A 21,525-nucleotide genomic window follows, 5' to 3' on the forward strand; every position below is an offset into this window, starting at 1 on the left:
TGACTGTTTAATTGCTTTACGGGTCATCTGGGAATTTCGTGATCAAGCCTTGTTCCGTCAATCACACTCTGTTTCGAGAAGATCTTCGTCATATCATGCGCGAATTGTGCGCGAATTATGCCCAATTTCCACTTATGCCACGGAAGTCTATCTAGCATTGTTCCAGTCGTAAATGCCCGCCAGTTATGACAAAGAAGCCTCTGAGAACGCCACAAATATACCCTTTCGACATGCATGCCTTCCCGTATCAACGCTGGTTCAGGTATGCCCGTTTAACGCCAACTTGCCATTGACCTTCGGCCACACCACTGCCCTCTCAAGAGCCTGCAGTACATCTTTCTTCAAGTCCTCACCATCCTCTATACCACAGCTCACCCGTACCAGGTCGTCGAACACGCCGGCCGCCTCCCTTTGCTCCCTCGGTATTCCAGCATGCGTCATACTGGACGGCACTTCGCATAAGCTCTCGACACCCCCCAGGCTCTCCGCCAGCGTGAAGAGATTGCAGCTCTGGCAAAACCTCTCCGCGGCTCCAGGACCACCCTTGATACGGAAGGAGAGCATCCCACCACCGAGACCAGCGCGGTGTTGTTTTAGTGCGATAGCATAATGGGGATGTGACGGCAAACCAGGATAATTCACTAGCAGGGTAAGAGGGGAGGAGGCGAGGGTCGTCGCGATTGAATGGGCATTGCGGGATGCTTCGCGGGCGCGCAGATGCAGCGTTTTTAGGCCCCTGTGAGCAAGCCAACAATCGAAAGCGGAGGGGACAGCACCAATGGCGTTCTGGAGAAAAGTGAGCCGGTCTTTGATGTCCTCCGAATTGAAGGCTGCGGCGCCCATGAGGACGTCCTAGAAGATCAATGAGCCAAGAGTCTCGTTGCGATGGAGGGATCAAACATACCGAGTGACCATTGATGTATTTTGTGACTGAGTGTATAACAATGTCTGCGCCATGGTCTAGCGGGTTTTGTATGTAGGGGCTAAGGAATGTATTGTCCACGACGACCATGATACCGTGCTGGTGGGCTATAGTGGCAACAGCTCGTATGTCAACCAGACTCAGCGTAGGGTTGCTGGGCGATTCGATCCATATCAGCTTCGTCTCGTTTGGACGAATGAGCTCTGCCACGTCTATCTCTATGCTGGGAGAAAAGGTAACCTGAACGCCATGGGCCTTTGCGACTTTAGTGAAGTAGCGGTGCGTCCCGCCGTAGACATCTGATACCGAGACAACATGAGAGCCTTGAGCGAGAGACTGTAAGATTGTGGCTGTGGTTGCGGACCCAGATGAGAAAGCTAGGGCGAATTTGGCATGTTCAAGAGCTGCTACAGCTTGCTCAAAATTGTCCCTTAAAGCATGTCAGAACCGATGGAAAGCGCCTGAATGAGATATTCGTTACCGATTCGGATTCGAGCTTCTTGTGTACTCATACGGGCCAACAGGTTTGCCTACACCAGTCTGTGCAAAGGTAGTGGAAAGGGAGATCTGAATGAGCATTGCTACTTAGTAAAACTTTTAACTAGCAGGAAGCTGCCGAGGACCTTACGGATTCAATGACAGCGCCCGTTGTTGGGTCATGAGGACTGCCAGCATGAACTGCTAGAGTTCCAAAGTTGTGTGTAGGCGAAGGAGCTCTTGGGGGCGTATCAATTGACCCATTACCATCAGTATTTGAAGTCGACATTACCGCGGAGGAGGAGGGCGAGCGTCTGTTATAAAGCTCGCTGGTTCAAGGAAGGCGAAGTGTATGATGAGTAGAAGTTGAGCTACTGCAGACTCGGACCTCCTTTATCCAATCCTCATCGCTTGACTTAGGTATCATATTCATAAGCATCATGACTTGGCAAAGAATCTTGATCATAATAGTGCGCCTGGACAATTATTTCAAGGCGTATTTAAAATGATGCCGTAATCCAACGGCCGCTTAGAATATACCTTACCCTACTTGTAGTTGCCACACGAACAATCTCGCTTCCACAGGCAAGTTGTCCGAAAAGATTAGTCTCAGTACTCAGACTCTATTCGGAAGGGTTGGTAGTGGTGGGTCGGAAAAACCTTTTTTCCGGGCCGAAATTTCGTCATACCCTTCCCTTAGAGTCTGAGTAGTCTCAGCTTAGCCTCATCGGCCTTAAGGTGGATCTAAGTAGAAAATCCTATTAAGACTTATTTTTTTGGTATATTATTCGATATATAATATTTATATCCTACGTATATATAATTCTTAATAAAAATACGTAATTACGTAATATAGTCTTTTTTAAAATTCTTAAAAAAAGTCGAATAATATAGTTAAATAGGCTCTTATTAAATTAAAAGTTATAATATAATAATTAAAAAGTAAACTTTTAATTTTATTTTATTAAAAAATTTAGCTAATTTAATTATAGTAGTAATATTAATATTTAAAAATATTATATATCTTAATAAACGCGTAAATACTATATAGAAATTTCTTAAGATAATTATTATAATACTCGTCGAATTAATAATATAACGTATTAAGAAAAATATTATAATCTTATTAATTAATTTATTACTTCGATTAAACGTTATAATCTTCTTTTATTTTTTAAATAACTAGTTTATTATTTATAAGAGTTATTATAATAATATATATAAATAAGTAAGTAAGTATATAAGTAATTATATAGTTATCGAACTTACGAAGAGTAAAGCGAAGAGTAAAGCGAAGATAATTTTTTTTTTAAATATAAAGTTAGATATTAGTAACGACGATATCGATAAATAAGAATATCTTATACGACGTTAAAGTCTCTTATAAATATATAAAATATAGAAAGAGATATCTTTAAATATAGAAAGGTTTATATTATCGTTATAAACGATCTAATTAAATATCGCTTAGTTATCTCTCTACTTTTATACTTAAAAATTAAATATATAACTTTTTTTCTTTACTCTAGAATTAGTCTATTAAATATTTTAAAACTTCGTATTTATTAAAAGAAAGAATATTTTTATAAATTATAAAGAAGTTAATATATATAGTTTAAAAATATCTCGCTATCGTTATTAAAGAGAAAATCGTATATTTAAGCGTCTCTTATAGTTTTTTTATTCGCTTAAATCTATTTTAAATATATTAAGCGCGTTAAAATTATTTAAAATATATATTTTATACTCTCTTTAACTTCTAAGTAATATATTTTTAAGTTAATAGATATATATATAAAGAAAATAACTCTAATACTCGATTTTTATTAGATATTAATATAATTAAATTTATAATTTAATTATTATATTTAACTTATTATATAATCTTTTAATAATATTAAATATAATATATTATTATCTAGAATTTAATTATTAGAGAATAATTAATTAAAGATAAATACTATAATTATTAGCGAAGAATATATATTTAAATAAGTTTATATAATAATAACGAGCTATTTAATTATAATAAAAAGTTTATATATTTATTTAATAATCTCGAAAGATCTATTATTCTCTTAATTAATATTAAAAAACTATATAATAATAATTAGAAAATTAAAGAAAATCGCGACTTTTTATTAACGGGGTAATTATTATAATAAGTCTATATAAATTAACGATTAATATAGCGATTTAAGAATTTTCTACTTAGACTCTAAAGAAGAGATATATTGTAATAAGCTTACGATATAATTAATTCTTAAAGCGAGATACGAGTATAGAGCTAATTATAAATATCTTAACTAGTTATAAGTTTAAATTACTAAGACTAAGTCTAAGTAGAAAATTCTAGAATCGCTATATTAATCGTTATTTTATATAAAATTCTTATTAAAATTAATCGAAATAAAAAATAAATAGTTTCTTTTATATATAACTTTTTACTAAGAATTCTAATAAAAAAAAATCTTTAATAAAATAACTATTTAAATATTATAGAATTAGCTTTTTTTTCGATTTTTAATAAAATAGCTTAATTAATTATTTTTATAAAGGTCGATATTAAAAGTTCTAGACAGCGCTAAAATACTTAATACTCTTAATATTCTTAATACTTCTATATAGTTATATTTATTTAATAATAATACTTTATATAATTATATATATACTTATTAACTCGCTTAGCGAAGTTATATAATTATATATTATCTCTCTTATAATCTTTTCTATACTTATTATTATTTTTAAAATATATTATCTTTATAATATATCTCGATATTTACTTTATTTACTTTTAAATTCTCTTTTAAATAAGCTTATAATTTTAATAATATAGCTATTATCTTTTAACTTTATTATAAATTCTTAATAATTTTTTTTAAGTAATATAACGTTTTATTTATAGCTAATAAGACTTAATTATATTAAGATTTAAAGAGTTATCGTATTAAATTATTCTAATAATATTAAATAATATAAATATCGCTTCTTAATACTTTAATATATATACTAAAGCTTTATCTTTTATAATTATTATATTAAATCTTTCTTATTTATACTTCTAAGCGAACTTTAAAAGCTTTAGAATAAGAACTTATACTTAATAAGAAGAAGAAATATAAGAAATATAGAAATATATATCTTTTTCTAATAGCGATATTAATTAATTCCCCTCTTCTTTCTCTTAATAGTAACTTTTTTAATCTTAATAATAAAGTTTTATATAGGCTTCTTATTAGAAGAATTTCGAAGATCTATACGTCTTATATTAATCTTAAGTTTTTAAGTTTATTTAATATTAGATTTTAGAGTAATATTAATTTTAGCGAGATTCTCGATATACTTCTTCTTTTTAGTAATAATCTCGACTTTTTAGATATAGTAAGAACTCTTTTTATTATAAAAAAAATATTCCTAGAATATAAACTCTATAGTATTTATAAAACGACGTTGTATATTAGATTAACGCTATATACGTATTTTTCTCTATTGAGAATTTAAGATTATACTAGTCTTATTACTTTAAATTACTCTTTTCTAATCTTCTATAGTTTAATTCTTATATTATAAAGCGAATTAATAATATACTTTTATTATAACTTCTATAAGAGATAGTTTTTTAGTAATTTTATAGGCTTAGAAATTATTACGTCTAAGTACTCGTAATATTATTATAAATAAGATTTCTTATTTAATAGTAAGTATAAAAGAAGTCTTTTTATAACTATAGCGGTTTTTTTATATAATATCTAGAATTATACTCTTAAGTATAGATATAATAATTAAGAAATATTCGAATTTAGACTTATCTATAATATATAATATTAAGAGCTTTTTAGATATAATAGGATTATATCCTCTATAAGTAAAGGCCTATAAATTAAATTTATAAAGTTAAATTTTTTATTTTTCTAAGTTAAATAAAGTTAAATTTTTCTAAGTTAAATAGAATTTTAGCTTTAGCTCTAAGTTAAATTAAACTCTAATTACTTACTATACGTTTTTAATCTACTTCTATTATTATAAAATTAATTTAATCTATATAATATATAAATATATATATACGAAAGAGAGGCGCATTAAGATTTAATTAGAAAGATATATTAAGTATAAAAGATTAATTTATAATAATTATTTATAAAAAATAGAGAAAGATTATATTTTTATAATAAGAAGTATTAAAATATTAAAAAGAAATAAAGATAACATATTAATTAGTAATATAAATCTTATAATATCTTCTATTATAATAAAATTTTTCGAATAATAAAATAGCTATAAATATCGAATAATTTTAATTCGTTTAAATATATATTAAAGACTATATAACGTAGAATCTTAGAGAGCTAAGTCGTATTCTTAATACTAAAAATCTTATTATCGCTTAGTTTCTCCGTAGTATTCTTTATATTTATCTATTATAATTTCTTCTTTTACTTCTTTTTTTTTATAAAATATTAAACTAAGTAGCTAGCTAAATAATTAATTAAATAAATAACTAATATAATATAAAATCTTAAATAGCTAAGCTATATTTTTAATAATAATAATCTTATTACCGCTTAATTTCTTTATAGTATTCTTTATATTTATCTATTATAATTTCTTCTATTACTTCTTAATATAATAAGAATAATAAACTAAGTTATAATAGTATTCTTCGCTTATTAAATAATAATTTAATATAAAATTATAAAGAGTATATAATATAAGATTTTAGAGAGCTAAGTCGTATTCTTAATATTAAGAGTCTTATTATTACTTAATTTCTTTTTTTTTATAATATTCTTTATAGTATTCTTTATAATATTCTTTATATTTATTTATTATAATTTCTTCTCTTACTTCTTAATATAGTAGAAATAATAAATTAAATTATAATAATATTCTTCGCTTACTAAGTAATAATTTAATATAGAATTATAAAGAGTATATAATATAAGATTTTAAAGAGCTAAGTCGTATTCTTAATACTAAGAATCTTATTATTACTTAATTTCTCTATAGTATTCTTTATATTCGTCTATTATAGATTCTTCTCTTATTTAATTAAATATAAGAATATTAAGAATAAATATATTTATATTAATAAAATTAGTAGAATTAATAGAATAGTAAAAGAAGAATAATTATATAAATAGATAGAAGAATTATTATTCGATTTTAAACGCGTTTAATATAATTATTATATTTTTAAAAGCTTTTTTTTAATAATATTTAAAATTTAATACGTATTAAGAGATTTTAAAATAGAGTAATAAAGAATAAATAGAGAAGAAAGACGCGTTTTAAAAGATAATATTATTAAATTAAAAAATATTATTACTAATTTAAGAGAAGTATATAGAGAAGAATATATTTATTTAAACTCTTTAAAAGTTTTTTAATACGTTTATAAATAGTAGTAGATAGCTATTAAACTCGCTTATAGTCTTAATTATTAATAATAGCGAATTTACTAAGAGATAGCTTAAAGATATTAATAGAGACTTTAAGAGATAAGTAATAGAGATATATATATCTAAAATATTAAATAATCTTTAAATAAGAGATATCGAAGATAATTATATTTATATTAATAGAATTAATAGAATTAATAGAATAGTAAAAGAAGAATAATTATATAAATAGATGAAAGAATTATTATTTAATTTCGAATACGTCTAATATAACTATTATAACTACTATATTTAAATATCTATTTAATTTATTAATAGTAAATTAAACTTTATAATTTTTATAGCGTTAGAAAGTGTAAAGCGAGCTTTATAATTTAAGAAATTATAAAGTAACTATATATATTATAAGCTAAATACTTTAAAGTATAAAATTTTTATATATAAATTTTTAATAAGAAAAATATAAAAGGGCTATTAAGCTAACTTAGTCGATTTAATTAAAAAGCGTATAAAATCTAAATTTATAAGAGCGACGCGTTCGCGATAACGCTCTCGATTATTAATTAATAATAATAATAGAAATAATAATAGTAGCTAGGCGATATAGCTTTATAGATAATAGCGAAATATCGCCGCGTCGCTATTATCTACGTTATTAGATATTATTCACTAATATTAGCGCTACGATAGAAGATATAAAAACCTCTTTTAAATTATTTATTTTTATTCTTTATAACTTCTAACGCCCCTCTTATAAATACTTATTTTAGCGCTATAACGTTAATATTAATACTAACGTAAGTATAATATATCTTATTATATTAGTAGTCTACTTCTCTTTATCGTAAGTATCTTACTATTACTAATTATATCGATATATAAATTAATAATTTTATAATACTCTTTTTTAATAATAATAATAACTTTAATAGTAAGTATATAGTCGTCTTATAAGCGCGATTATTAATCCTTAACTATTTTCGCTATTATCGCTTTATATATATAACTACTAATAAGTTCTAATATCTAATTTACTATATAGAACTTATTTTTATTAAAACGACGATTTATATATTTAAGATAAGTCTCTTCTCTATAATAACTATAAGATTAAAAAATACGATATTAACCGCTATATTAAAATTCCTTTATATCTTTAAGCGTAAATAAGGAAATTAATATAGCGCTATCGTCGCGCTAAATAATCTCGAAAGCTATCTTATTAATAAGTTAAACTTAATAAGAAGATTATCTAATAATATAAATTATAGAGATATATAATAGCGATAACTTCGGTCGTTTTTACTATAATTATAAATCTCTAAAACTAGCTTATAGCGATATATAAGCGTATAGAGAAATTAAAGAGAATAAATAAGTTACTAAAGAAGAAGCTTAAGAGCCTTTATTAGTATATAACGGATATTAATAGATATTAACTCGAAGATTATACTTTAATTATCTTCTTATTAAAGAATTAAATTAATAAACTCGACTCGATATTTAACGCTAAGATAATAAAGAATATTTAAATAGCGATTTTTTTTAGTAGTAGCGCTAGCGTAAAGTCTTTAAATAGTTCTTTAATAACTATTCTAGATAAAAATACGCTTATATTAATAGTATATACTCTAATACGATAAACTCTCTCTATAGTAGAGTTTAATAGATAATTAAATAATATAATTATTTTATTAATCTATATCTTAATAGTAGTAAGAGTAGAGAAATACGCGCGTAGTATAAGTATTATCTAGTCGATAATTATATCTTATTTTATCGCCTTCGCTTACTCGTTATTAATTTATATAATTAATCGAGCTCTTTAATAATAAGAGACTTATTATTTATTATTTAATACTTTCGCTTACTACCCGCTTACTTATAAATTTAAATTAACTCGCTAATATTAATAAGTTCGTTATCTAATAACTATTAATTATACTCTTCGCTCTAATTAATTTATTTAACTTTATATTAAACGCCTTTCTTATATTTAATCTTATTAATAATTTCTTCAACCTTTTAAAACTTATCGTTATTAATAAGATCGGGGGTCTATATAAAGACTTTCGCTATATTATTATAATCGCGAAAATAATAAGACTTAAATAACGATATATAAAAGATATTATAAATTTTATATATCGAGAGTAGAAGTAGATAATATATCTATATCTCTATCTTATCTATAATTTAAAATAATTTTATAAATTTATAAAATAACTTTTTATTTAAACGTTTTTATTTTAGATTCTTAATCGCTAATATTATTAAATTATCTACTTTATAGCTTTAAGATTAATATATTTTATTATAATATTTAGACTAAGCTATAACCGCGCTATAAAGGCGCTCTACTATCTTATTTCTTAATATTTATAACTTCTTTATTCTATTATTTATAGCGGATATCTTCTCTCTTAATAAAGTTATTCTTAATCTTCTAATAAATTTTAAAATAATATTTATATATTAGAAAGAATAATATCGTTTTAATAGAGGAATATTAACTATTTATATAAGCGAACTCTATTATTAATAGTTATTTTATTTAAATATTTTATTTATTATTAATAAATATATATAAGAAGTATTCTAATATCTAATTTTATCGCTTAATTTATTTATCGATTTATAAATAAAAGGCGATATTTAGATATCGCTTAATTTTAGAATAAAAGTAAATAATAAACTAGAAGCTACTAATAAATATAGAGTCTCTATTATTAATAATACTATTTAATATACTATAGCGATATACTATTTTAAAATAAAATACTTTTATTAGCTAAGCGATATCGATCGTAGTAAATATAAGAATATATTTTATTATTTTTATAAATCGATTTATTATAATTAGAATAGTATTATAGATAATACTCTTATACTTACTCGCTAGTAAGTCGATAATAAAATTTATAGAAATTTTCTTTTATAGTTTAGTAGTAATAAAAAGCGAGCTTAATTCGCTATATAAGTAATATCGCGAAGCTTTAATTCGCTAGTAAATATTATATATCTTAATATAATTAATAACTTATTTTAGACTTTTATCTTAATAATATTTATAAATAAGTAATTTATATATCTTTATAGCGTTAAAGTATCTTAATAATAGATTATTATAGTATTTACTAATAAGTTCCTTTCTTAAGATCTTATTTCTAGAGATATAAAGATAACTATTTTATCTTAATAGTTTCTCGAAATCTAAGATTTATATTTAATTATATACGCGACGCTTAATCGCTAACTTATTAATATTAATTCGAAAAAAGCTTATCTAATTATTATAGACTTATAAATCTTAAATTAATATTTTTATTAGCCTTTAAAATACGTTATAAATAATCTCTTATACGATCTTAGACTCTCTTCTAGAAATAATTATTTAAATATTAATAATATAAAATATAAGCGCTATAGCCGCTATAAGCTTTTTATTTCTTTATAATTACTTATTATTAGTTTAAAGTATAAATTTATTTTATAATATTAATAAAAGTTTAATATTTAATAGCGAAATTCTCTTATAATTAAGGCGTCGCGATAGCGGGTTAATAGGATTTAATTTATCTATTTAATAAAAAATCTTAAAGTTATAAGTAGCTAACTTTAATATCTAACGAGCTTATCTAGAGTTTAATTTCTTCTACTTTATAAAGTTCTTAAAATTATTATAATTTATTAGAATCTTAATATAAAACGTATTATCTTTTAGATAGTAATATTATTATTTTATAAATATTATAATAGCGAATAGCTCTTAATTATAAATCTTATAATTTTATTTTATAAAAATTATTTTTCTAGATTAGAATATTATTAATCGCTAATAATTATTTTTATTTAATTATAAAAGTATAGCTCTTATATCGAAGTTAAAAGTATCGATTTTAAGATATAGCTTTAAATTTAAATCGTAGTAATATAGAAATAGCGTAATTATAAAAGTACTTTAAAGCTATTAAAACGCTAGCTTAGCGTTATCTATTCACTCTAATAATTTAGATTTCTTATTATTCTTATTTTCTTTAAGTAAGTTAATAAATAGCGCTATTATACTAAAATAGCTATAAATAAATTATTAATAAAAATTAATAAAGTTTAAAAAGACTTATATATCTCGATAATTTTTTAATTTTAACTACTTTTTAATAGTAGTAATATATTCTTAATTCATTATAATACCTTCGATAAATATAATAAATTCTAGAAACTTAATTTATTTAATATAGAATTAATATTTTTTTAAATTAGCGTATAGTTAAAACTAATATAAACGCTTAAATACTTACTTAATATATCGCTAATACTTCGCTAAATTAATATTATAAATTAGAATATTATTTAAATATATTATATATATTATATTTATTAGACTTATAAAAGCTCTATTAATATATACTTAAAAAGTTATCGATATATTAACGAGCTTAAAAGGTATAATTAAATATTCGAAGTAATTATAGCAATTACGAAACGCTATTTTTTACTTATTACCTTCTTTAATTCGAATTTAATAATAGATATTCTTAAGATTTAGCTTTATAAAGACTTTAATATTATATAAATAATTTAGAGTCTTAATAATTAAAGATAACAAGTATCGATTTTTAATAATTATCGCGTTTAAATCTTAATAATTAATATAAAAACGAAGTTCTCTATTCTTTTTAGAAATAAAAAAGATTAATACTTCGACTAAGGAAGTCGAGTAATAAATTTAATTTTTCTAAAGGGAATTCTTTAAATAGCGTTATAGCTTCGCTAACTTCGTTTAAAATAAATTATATAAGAGATTATATAGCGATTTCTTATCGCTTTTAATCTTAATAGTATAATTCCTCTACTTAAGCGTAAATAAGATTTCTACTTTTTTATTAAAAAAAACGTTATTAAACTTTAATAACTTCTATAAAAGCTTTAAATTATATCTATTTTTCGATTCGCTACGCGCTATCGTAGCGTATATAATTATAAATATATTTAGCTTTTATTTAATAATTCGAATAAACTTAATTAATTCTTTAATCTATAATTTATTAATATTAATTTTAAATTATTATTACTTCGTTATTAGATCTAATAATACTTATAATTAATTTAATTTAAATATATCTAATACGATATTAAAGTCTTTTTAATTAATAATATAGAAAAATATATTATACTTTTTATTTTAATTCTAACTATTTACTAATTAATAATCTAGCTAATATACGTTATAGTAATATATACTTTAATCGCTTAACGCTTTTAATTATAATAAGATAGCGTTATAAAATTTTAAATCTTATTAAACTACGAACTTTTATAAAATTAAATTAATATACGCTTTAGTATTAAATAGAGTAACGAGTTATCTCTATTTATTCTAAAGCTTTATTTATTTCTTCGTAAGAATAAAAGAAATTATCTCTATTAATCGTTATTCTTATCTTACTTCTAAGGCGATTATAAGGCTAAATCTTTTTTTATCAATATTACGCCGATATAGACTATAGATAATTTATTAAGATTTAAATACTTAGATATTTAATAACTCTATTTATTATAATAAAAATAATTATTCTTCTTATAATTAGAGTTAAAGAATTCGACTTTATACTTTATATTATCGTCTTAAATACGCGCTATATAAGCGCCGTTATTTAAAATTAATTTAGACTTCGAAATTTAATTCTTTAAAGACTTATTCTTAATAAACCCCCTTAAAGACTTTAAATAGAAACCGCCATCGAAGCGTATATATTCTAAAATCTTTTTCTATATAATAGTCTAAATAAGAATTTCTTTTTATTATTTCGATATATTATTAATACTTAGAATCTTATTTTTAAACTCTAATTTAAACTTAATTAAGAAGAAATTAATTTAATATTTTTTAGAAAATAAGATTATATAGATCTCTAGCTTCTTTAAATAGATCTTAAAAATAAATATCTTCTAATCGAAGCGTTATTTAATCTTCTTTTACTTTTTATAAGCGAGGAGATAGTAATTTACTAGATTCGCTATTAAATTAAATAAAAACTACTTAAAGAATTTAAAAGTTATATCCTTTAAACTATAAGTTTAATAATATTTATATTATTAAGTATTAAGATTATCTTTTAAAAATTATATATAATAAATAATTCTTAATTAGTTAATAATAAAATACTTAAAACTTATAAGAAACTTAATTTTAACTTCGCGAAACTAATATAGATACTCTCTCTTATTAATATTCTTATAAGAATATATTCTTTTAAAACGAAGTATTTTTATTTTAATTAATATATTTATTAAAGACGCGATAATAATCGATATAAATAGACTCTCGCTAATTATAGATAATAAGCTAATATTATAAAGCTCGCGATTATAAATCTTTAATATAGTTAATTCTTATTCTTATTTTAGATAATAATTTTTAGTTTTAATAATTATAAGATGTTATTTTATAGTAAAATCTTTTATTAATAAGAAATTCTCGAACTCATTATCGACGCTATGGCGGCTCTCGATATTATCTTTATTTTTTATTATACGATTTAGAGATAAACTCGATATTATAATAATAATAAATCTTTTTCTTTAAAAGATAGAGAGATTAGAATTATAAAGGCGTAGTTTACTAATAATTAGCTAGCGAATATAAGCTATAAAAGATATAATATCGTTATAAGATTTAATAATATATTTAATAATAAAACTAATCTCTAAGAAATATTAAAACTTCGAGGTATATAAAGTAAACCTATATTCGCTAAGCCTCTAAGTATATAAAGTATATTATTAAAACTAGACTCTAAAAGGGACTCTGACGTAGAATATGCGATGTCGGCGCCTTGGCGTAAGCAGCGCCAAGGCCTATGACGTATTAGGCCTGACATGTAGCCAATTATAAATTCGAGTTCTATACGCTTTTTAATTAGATCGACTAAGTTAGCCTAATAGCCCTCTCGCGTTTTCTTATTAAAAATTTATATATAGATATTTTATACTTTAAAGTACTTAGCTTATAATATATATAATTACTTTATAATTTCTTAAATTATAAAGCTCGCTTTATACTTTCTAACGCTATAAAAATAATAAAGTTTAGCTTACTATTAATAAATTAAATAAATATTTAAATATTATAATTATATTAAACGCGTTCGAGATTAGATAATAATCCTTTCATCTATTTATATAATTATTATTCTTTTATTACTCTATTAATTCTATTAATTCTATTAATATAAATATAATTATTCTCGATTACTAATCGAAAAGATATAAGATAATATAAAATATTAATCTACTATACTATACTCTAATATAGTATAAGTTATTAAGATTTATATTATTTCATATCTAATATAATATAGAATTTTAGCGAGATATTCTATAATATAGTATATCTTATTATATTATATTATAAAATAATATATATATAAAATATTTTAATTAGAATTTTTATATTTAGAAGTAATTATTTTAATTATTATTTTAATTAATAACTACGCTAAATTAATAAGATATAAAATTAAATAAAATAGAATTTTATTACTTTATATATATAAAAGAAAGCGAGCTATATCTATTAATAATAATAAAAACTTATTTTTTAATAATATTAATCGCGCGAAATTCGCTAATACTTTATAATTAAAATCATTAATAATAATTTTATATATCTATTATATATTTTCGATATCGCTATTTAATATAAAATTATATATATTATAATTATAATTTTTTTATTAAATCGTTAATTTAGAAAAGTTAATATATTTCTTAATATTCTCTTAAAAGTATCGTAGCTTAATATAATAAGTTATATTTCTTTAAGCTATCTTCTCGCGATATATAAAAAAAAGATTAAATATAGAAAGTATATAAAAGTATATTTAATAATTCTAGAATAAATTAGCGATATCTATAATAATAATTAAAATTAAAAATTAGATATATTTAAATAAAAGATAACTTTATATTACTTATATAATAGCGATAATAATAATTAAAATTAAAATATTAATTTAAATAGCGTAACTTTTATAATAAACTTTTTATTATTATATATTAAATTAATTATATATAAATAAAGATCTATAATTTTATCTTTTAAATATAATTATATTTAATATTTTAAGATTTTTATAATAGCTCGATATTTATTAATTAGCGTATTAATATTATTATATTTAAACTATAATAGCGCTTATTATTAAATTCTATATTACACTTTTAAATAGTTTAAAAAATAAGATTTATTTAATTATTAGCGCGTATAATAAAATTATTCTTAATACTTATATTTTATTTAATTTTAATATTATTTATTTTCTCTTAATTTAAGCTTTTATCTTTATTTATATATATAATAATTCGCGTAATAAATAAAACTTTAAACTTCTTTATAATTACGCTCGCGTATTTTTTTTATATAATATTATTAAAATATAAGTCTACTAGAATAATAATTAGAATTAAAAATTACTTATTATTTATTTATTATATTTTATCTAATTTATTTAAAAGCTTATTTTTATTATAATAATAATATATTAATATATTTAATTTTATACTTTTTAATAATTATAGCGTAATTAATAGCTAAGATATTAGCTTTTTTTATTTTCTTAATTAGTTTCTTCTTAAATATAAATATATTTATTCGCTATCGCGATCTCTTAATATTTTTATTTTAATTAAATTTATTTTTTATTTTTTATTTTAATTAAAAATTTAATTATTATTTAATTAACTTATATCGAGACTTTTTAATATCGCTATTATTATTAATATTTAATATTTATTATAATAAATTATTAGACTTAATCTCTTCTACTTTAATTATTATAAAAAAATAAATTAATAAATATATATAAAAGAATTAAAGGGCTTATATAAATATCTATAAATATTAAGCTATTCTTAATTTTAATTAAAGTTTATTTTATTAAAAAGTGCGTTAATTCTAATAAATATTAATATTAGAAATAAAGAGAATATATATTATACGCTATTTTAAATATATTATTATAAAATTTAATTTAAAGAATAATTATTTTTATAAAGATAATAAGACTTAAAGATAAGAAAGTAAGAATAAAATATATAAAAATTTTAATAAATTATAATAGTTTAACGCTAGCTAAATTAGATAAAAATAATTATTTATTAACTTACTCTTTTAAATCTTTTATCTTTTAATCTATATAAATTATAATAATAATTATAATTATTATAAAAGTAATTAAGATTATATTAGATAATAATACTTAATAAACGTAATTCGCTTAAATTTAAATCTTTAAAATTAAAGAGAAAGTATTTTATTAATATCTAATTTAAGCTAGATAATTTAAAATAATTTAAAAATTTAATATACGCGATAGATATCTAAGCTTTTCTTCTCCTCTTCTTTTCTTCTAAAACTTTCTTTTTTATATTAACTCTTCTTATTATTAAACTATCTTCTTTATATATTAAACTTCTATTTAAATAACTTAATATTATTATAATAATATTAAAAGTATAATATAATTATTAAATTATATATTTATTCTTTATTTTTTAATAATTTTAAGTTAATATATAAATAGATCGCGTAAAGAGCTTAATTTATATACGCTTAATCTATTATTAATAGCTTTTTAAAAAAGTTAATATTATTTTAAAGTATTAGATATAGCGTTAAAATAAAGTTTTTATTAAATATTACTACTACTTTAATCGCTATCGTCGCTACTTTAATAAATACTATCTCTACTTTAATAAATATTATCTTTATTTTAATAATATTAAAATATTAATAAAAATTAAATAATATATTTTTTTAATTATTATTATATTTATTATATATAACTAATATAAACTATAACTTAAGCTTTACGCGAGATTTATTATTATTAAAAATTAATTAATCTTATAATTTCGAAGCTTTTTTTTTAATATTTAATTTATTAAATTATACTTAATTAGAATTTATTAAAATACTATTATATTTAAAAATTTACTTTTAAAGTATTATATAAGATAATAAAAATCTTTTTAATTTATTAATTTAAGAGTAAATCTCTTATTATTACGCTTTATAATTAACTCTAATAATCTCTATTTAAATAGATATTTATTTTTATATAATATATAAAAAGCGAGTTATATTATAAAAAAAGAATTTAAATTTTATAATTATTTTAATTAAATTATTTAAATTAAAAATAAGAATATATTTATCTTTATATAATTTAATTATTAAATTAATTAATTATTATAAATATAACTATAAAATATAATTATATATTATTAATTATTTTAATAATTATAAAAAGTATAAAAAAAATAAAATTATATAATTAAATATTTATAAACTTTTCTCTTCTAAATATTTATTTTAATTTAGAATTTAATCGCTATTTAATTAAAAAAAAGATAAAATATAAAAAATATATAAAAGTAGATTTAATAATTCTAGAATAAATTAATAATATCTATAATAATAATTAGAATTAAAAATTAAATATATTTAAATAAAAGATAACTTTATATTACTTATATAATAATAAAAATAATAATTAAGATTAAAATATTAATTTAAATAGCGTAGCTTTCGTAATAAAATTTTTATTATTATATATTAAATTAATTATATATAAATAAAGATTTATAATTTTATCTTTTAAATATAATTATATTTAATATTTTAAGATTTTTATAATAGCTTAATATTTATTAATTAACGCGTTAATATTATTAAATTTAAACTATAATAAAACTTATTATTAAATTCTATATTATACTTTTAAATAGTTTAAAAAATAAAATTTATTTAATTATTAATATATATAATAAAATTATTTTTAATACTTATATCTTATTTAATTTTAATATTATTTATATTCTTATAATCTAAGCTTTTATCTTTATTTATATATATAATAATTTATATAAAGAGTAAAATTCTAGACTTTCTTTAAATTACGCTTATATATTTTTTTTATATAATATTATTAAAATATAAGTCTATTAGAATAATAATTAGAATTAGAAATTATTTATTATTTATCTATTATATTTTATCTAATTTTCTTAAAAGTTTACTTTTATTTTAATTATAATATATTAATATATCTAGCTTTATACTTATTACGAGCTATAATATAATTAATAATTAAAATATTAATTTTCTTTACTTTTTTAATTAATTTCTTTTTAAATATAAATATATTTATTCGCTATCGCGATCTCTTAATATTTTTATTTTTATTAAATTTATTCTTCGCTTTTTATTTTAATTAAGAATTTAATTATTATTTAATTAATCTATATTAAAACTCTTTAATATTATTATTATTATTAATATTTAATATTTATTATAATAAATTATTAAACTTAGTATCTTCTATTTTAATTATTATAAAAAAATAAATTAATAAATATATATAAAGAAATTAAAAGATTTATATAAATATTTATAGATATTAAGCTATACTTAATTTTAATTAATATTTATTTTATTAAAAAGTATATTAATTCTAATAAATATCGAAGTTAGAAATAAAGAGAATATATATTATATACTATTTTAATTATAGAGTTTAAATTAAAAGAATAATTATTTATATAAAGAAAAGAAAATAAAAATAAAATATATAAAAATTTTAATAAATTATAAAAATTTTATTTTAATTAAATTAGATAAAGATAATTATTTATTAACTGCTTTTTTTAAATATTTTATTTTTTAATTTATATAAATTATAATAATAATTATAAATATTATAAAAGTAAATAAGATTATATTAGATAATAATATTTAATAAATATAATTTATTTTAATTTAAATTTTTAAAATTAAAAAGAAAGTATATTATTTATTAATATTTAAATTAAATTAGATAATATAAAGTAATTTAAATATTTAATATATATAATAGATATCTAAGCTTTCTCTTCTTTCTAAAACTTTTTTTATTAATTCTTCTTATTATAATATTATCTTTTTTATATCTTAAATTTCTATTAAAATAATTTAATATTATTATAATAATATCTAAAGTATAATATAAATATTAAACTATATATTTATTTTTTATTTTTTAATAATTTTAAATTAATATATAAATAGATTACGTAAAAAATTTAATTTATATATATTTAATTTATTATTAATAACTCTTTAAAAAAGTTAATATTATTTTAAACTAAGCGCGATAATAGTCTATTTAAAAGCGTTAAAATAAAGATTTTATTATTTATTATTATTATTTTAATAGATATTATTATCGCTTTAATAGATATCGCTATTATTTTAATAGATATTATCTTTATTTTAATAATATTAAAATATTAATAAAAACTAAATAATATATTTTTCTAATTATTATTATTTTTATTATATATAATTAATATAAGCTATAGCTTAAGCTTTACGCGAGATTTATTATTATTAAATTTTAATTAATCTTATAATTTTAAAGCTTCTCTTTTAACGCGTAGTTTATAAAATTTTATATTATATATATATTATATTATTTAACTATTATTTTTAAAGATTCGCTTTGAAAAGATAACTCTATATTTTTATAATAAATAAGATATTAAATAGAATAATTAATAGAATTTAATTTTTTATTTACTAGCTAATAATAAATCTTATAACTTAAATATTTAATTATATTTAAAATTATAATTATAATTATCTTTATAATTATAATTAATATAAACTAAGACTTTCTATTAATATATAACTTTTTTTAAAAAATTTATATAAGTATAATTAAAGATTAATATTCTTTTTTTAAATATTAAACGTTTAGCGAGAAGTATTAGAAGATTTATATCTAGATATTTCATAATTATATATTAAAATTTACTTACTTTAAATTTTAGATATAAATATCTTTACTTCTAAATAAGATAAAGAAGTTATAAATTTAAAATTAAATATTATTAAGAGTTATCTACTATTTTCTATTATATTCTAAATATTTATAATTATTAATATACTTACTAATAAGAAAGATATATTATTACTATATAAATTTAATCGCGATATTAATAGTAATTATTAAAACTAAAGCTATCGAATATAAGAATATCTATTAATAAGAAAGACGTATTATTACTATATAAATTTAATCGCGATATTAATAATAATTATAAAAATTAAAGTTATTAAATATAAAGATACTCGCTAATAAGAAAGGCGTATTATTATTATATAAATTTAATTATAATACTAATAATAACTATAGAAATTAAAGCTATTAAATATAAAAATATTCGCTAATAAGAAAGACGTATTATTATTATATAAATTTAATCGCGATATTAATAATAATTATAAAAATTAAAGTTATTAAATATAAAAATACTCGCTAATAAGAAAGATATATTATTATTATACGAATTTAATTCCGTTATTAATAGTAATTATAGAAATTAAAGCTATTAAATATAAAGATACTTACTAATAAAAAAGACGTATTATTATTATATAAATTTAATCGCGATATTAATAATAATTATAAGAATTAAAGTTATTAAATATAGAGATACTCGCTAATAAGAAAGATATATTATTATTATATAAATTTAGTCGTAATATTAATAATAATTATAAAAACTAAAGATAATAAATATAGAAATACTCGCTAATAAGAAAGATATATTATTATTATATAAATTTAATCGCGATATTAATAGTAACTATAGAAATTAAAGCTATCGAATATAGAAATATAATCTTTAATTTAATATAGATTCTAGAATAAGAAGTCTCTTTTATTAAAGTAGTAATATTTTTATAAATATATATCTATATTTAAATCGATTTAAAAAGTTTTATTTTATAAATATAAAATATATAAAATTATTAGATTAAATATAATAGTTAAATATTATTAATTAAATATAATAAATAGAATAATAATTAGAATATCTTATTCTTAACTTAGAATAGTTTTTCTTTTATTTATTATATATTTTCTTTTTATAAAAACTATATCTAGACTTTAATAATACTATATTATTATTTATAAATTTATATCTTATTATAATTATTTAAGAAGTTATATATCTTTTAATTATAAAGTAATTCTTTTTATATAAAATATATATAATTAAATCGCTAGATATTAGTTAGTAATTTTTTTTATTTATAATTATTTAAAGAGTAAGTTATATTATTAAAATCGCTTACTAATTTTATCTCTATAGCTTCTTAAAGTATACTTAATATAAAGAATTAAATTCGAAGCGAATTAATCGAATTTAAAGCTATATAAATTAAGATCTTCTTTATTACTTAAGTAAATATAATTTAAAAAATAATTAAATTTATTAATTTTTATAATTCGCGGATTTTCTTTAATATATAGACTTTATAATTTAATTAATAATAATATAATTAACGTATAGATTTATTTATTATTCGATTTAGATATATATAATTAATATTAGTATATATAAAAGAATAAGGTAGGGCTGAACTAGAAAACCTTGAATTTGTATGTGCAGCCAATCATCAATTTATCAGGTCTACGCTTTTTGGTTAGACACCGCGGGTAAATAAATTAGCGTCCGCAACCATCAAAAATCTACAAAAATCTGTGTGCAGAAGTCTTACACTCTGAAATAACTACCTCTCTAAGGATACTATTATTTCATAATTTCGTAAATTATAGAGCTCAGTGTGCGCTTTCTAACGCTATAAAAATAACGAAGTTTGGCTTACTA

The 21,525-nt window shown here is 19.4% G+C and overlaps 1 protein-coding gene across 1 annotated transcript; it reads right to left on the reverse strand.

Moving 5' to 3' along the window:
- Positions 1 to 258: 258 nt before the first annotated feature.
- On the reverse strand, positions 259 to 1,688 carry HO173_005332 (uncharacterized protein; the record flags this gene model as incomplete). Its single annotated transcript, XM_037307250.1, has 4 exons — positions 259 to 852; positions 905 to 1,352; positions 1,404 to 1,489; positions 1,551 to 1,688. The coding sequence occupies 4 exons, from the start codon at positions 1,686 to 1,688 to the stop codon at positions 259 to 261; spliced, it is 1,266 nt and encodes a 421-aa protein (XP_037165890.1).
- Between the last annotated feature and the right edge of the window lie 19,837 nt (positions 1,689 to 21,525).

This window comes from Letharia columbiana (genome assembly GCF_014066305.1).
Source record: "Letharia columbiana isolate WasteWater2 chromosome Unknown Sc0000014_s0, whole genome shotgun sequence".
Lineage (NCBI taxonomy): Eukaryota > Fungi > Ascomycota > Lecanoromycetes > Lecanorales > Parmeliaceae > Letharia > Letharia columbiana.